The sequence below is a fragment of the Limulus polyphemus genome, unplaced genomic scaffold, assembly GCF_000517525.1.
Source record: "Limulus polyphemus unplaced genomic scaffold, Limulus_polyphemus-2.1.2 Scaffold3699, whole genome shotgun sequence".
Taxonomy (NCBI): Eukaryota; Metazoa; Arthropoda; class Merostomata; order Xiphosura; family Limulidae; genus Limulus; species Limulus polyphemus.
The window spans coordinates 19,073-21,374 of NW_013669309.1; the positions used below are offsets into that span (position 1 = coordinate 19,073).

Below are 2,302 nucleotides of genomic sequence, written 5' to 3' on the forward strand. Positions count from 1 at the left end.
TTTTTGGTCATTTTTCTGAAGTAAATGCAACGTCTTAAAGCAGTTTTTAGTAATTTTTCTGAAGTGAATGCAACGTCTTAAAGCAGTTTTTAGTAATTTTTCTGAAGTGAATGCCACGTCTTAAAGCAGTTTTTAGCAATTTTTCTGAAGTGAATGCAACGTCTTAAAGCAGTTTTTAGTAATTTTTCTGAAGTGAATGCAACGTCTTAAAACAGTTTTATTAATTTTTCTGAAGTGAATGCAACGTCTTAAAGCAGTTTTTAGTAATTTTTCTGAAGTAAATGCAACGTCTTAAAGCAGTTTTTAGTAATTTTTTAAGTGAATGCAACGTCGTAAAGCAGTTTTTAGTAATTTTCTGAAGTGAATGCCACGTCTTAAAGCAGTTTTTAGTAATTTTTCTGAAGTAAATGCAACGTCGTAAAACAGTTTTTAGTAATTTTTCTGAAGTAAATGCAACGTCTTAATGTTAACAGAACAACATTGTGCCTCTTCACGTATTGCTGCTAATTTACAAGATCTTGTAATAAAAAGGTTTTTAGAAGAAACAATAACTGTATACTTAATTTCTAATCAGAGTTTTCAACTATCAAACCAAATTTTCTTTAAAAATATTATTCGTATACAGAAAATTAAAGATCCAGGTGGTTAGATAAGGATTAGTATAAATAAAATCCAGCAAATTAATAAAATATAAACAGACTGTGTTCATAAATGAATATAAAACTTTATAGCTTGAAGTCAGTGCCACAAAGGATCACTGGTCAGATATGTATTACTTTTGATGATATTAACAATGCTGTCCAAGAAGCGCGCAGACTTGTGGGTAAGTTTAATTTTTTGTTTTGTAAAAGTTATGTCTGCTGAATTGTGTGTTTTGCACAGAATGTGTTTGTTGAACGTTGTGTCTGCTGAACTGTGTGTTTTGTACAGAATGTGTTTGTTGAACGTTGTGTCTGCTGAACTGTGTTTTGTACAGAATTTGTTTGTTGAGCGTTGTGTCTGCTGAACTGTGCTTTGTACAGAATTTGTTTGTTGAGCGTTGTGTCTGCTGAACTGTGCTTCGTACAAAATGTGTTTGTTGAACGTTGTGTCTGCTGAACTGTGTTTCGTACAAAATGTGTTTGTTGAACGTTGTGTCTGCTGAATTGTGTGCTTTGTACAGAATGTGTTTGTTGAACGTTGTCTGCTGAACTGTGTTTTGTATAGAATGTGTTTGTTGAACGTTGTGTCTAGTGAACTATGTGTTTTGTACAGAATGTGTTTGTTGAACGTTGTGTCTGCTGAACTGTGTTTTGTATAGAATGTGTTTGTTGAACGTTGTGTCTAGTGAACTATGTGTTTTGTACAGAATGTGTTTGTTGAACGTTGTGTTTGCTGAACTGTGTTTCGTACAGAATGTCTATGTTGAACTTTGTGTTTTGTAGAGATGCGTTTGTTGAACGTTATCTTTGTTGAACTGTGTGTTTTATAGAGAATGTAATTGTTGAACGTTGTGTTTGCTGAACTGCGTTTTTTGTAAAGAATGCGTTTGTTGAACGTTGTGTCTGCTGAGCAGTATGTTTGGTTTCGCTCTGATTCTTTTAGAAGATTATCATTGTGATTTGTTTTGTTGTCTTCAAATCAATAAGAAATATACCAAAAGTCAGCAATATTAACTCTTAGTAATGTTAAAGAGTTTCAAAAAACAATGTATTCAGTGTTAATCACAAGTTTTTGTAGATGTTTAGGCCTTATTCATGAACAGAAATACAGATAAAAAAAAAAGAAGATAAATTGTTAACATTTTCAGACCGACTTCCACAAGAGATTCACGAGCTGTCGTCTGACCTTCCTGAACCTAAACATATAGCTGCAGCAGCCTTGATAATAGAAGAAGCAACCAGAATCCTAGCCCAGCGGTAAGGAAACTCTTTCATACTTAAATTAGCACCAGCTAAAGATATAAGTCATAGCTAATGAAAGAGTTTTAGATTCTAAACTTTAAGTAATTATATATTTCCTCACCCAAATTATTATTAACTTTAGATATAAATCCCAGATGGTTAGGGAGTCTTAGTTCCTAATCCTTAGGTAGCCAAACACGCTCACACCTATTAACAGTTGGACGAAATCTTGGTTGATCAAGGAAATTGGATCCTTGTCAAACACTCCCGTTTTTATCAGCTGTTATTATAAATACCCGTTGATCAAAGGCCCCCTGTTTCCTAACCCTGAGGTAGTTACAAACCCCTTCTCCTACGTTATCATTAGTTTTAAATACCCGTTGTTCAAAGGCCCCCTGCTTCCTAACCCTGAGGTAGTT

At 33.9% G+C, this 2,302-nt stretch overlaps 1 protein-coding gene across 1 annotated transcript in view; it reads left to right on the forward strand.

Moving 5' to 3' along the window:
- Positions 1-2,302, forward strand: part of LOC106469874 (peroxidase-like) — a 37,271-nt gene that overhangs the window by 4,500 nt on the left and 30,469 nt on the right. The window contains exons 3-4 of the mRNA XM_022398453.1: positions 732-832; positions 1,796-1,898. Coding sequence (XP_022254161.1) covers positions 732-832; positions 1,796-1,898 — 204 coding nt within the window. The remainder of the gene's footprint in view (positions 1-731; positions 833-1,795; positions 1,899-2,302) is intronic.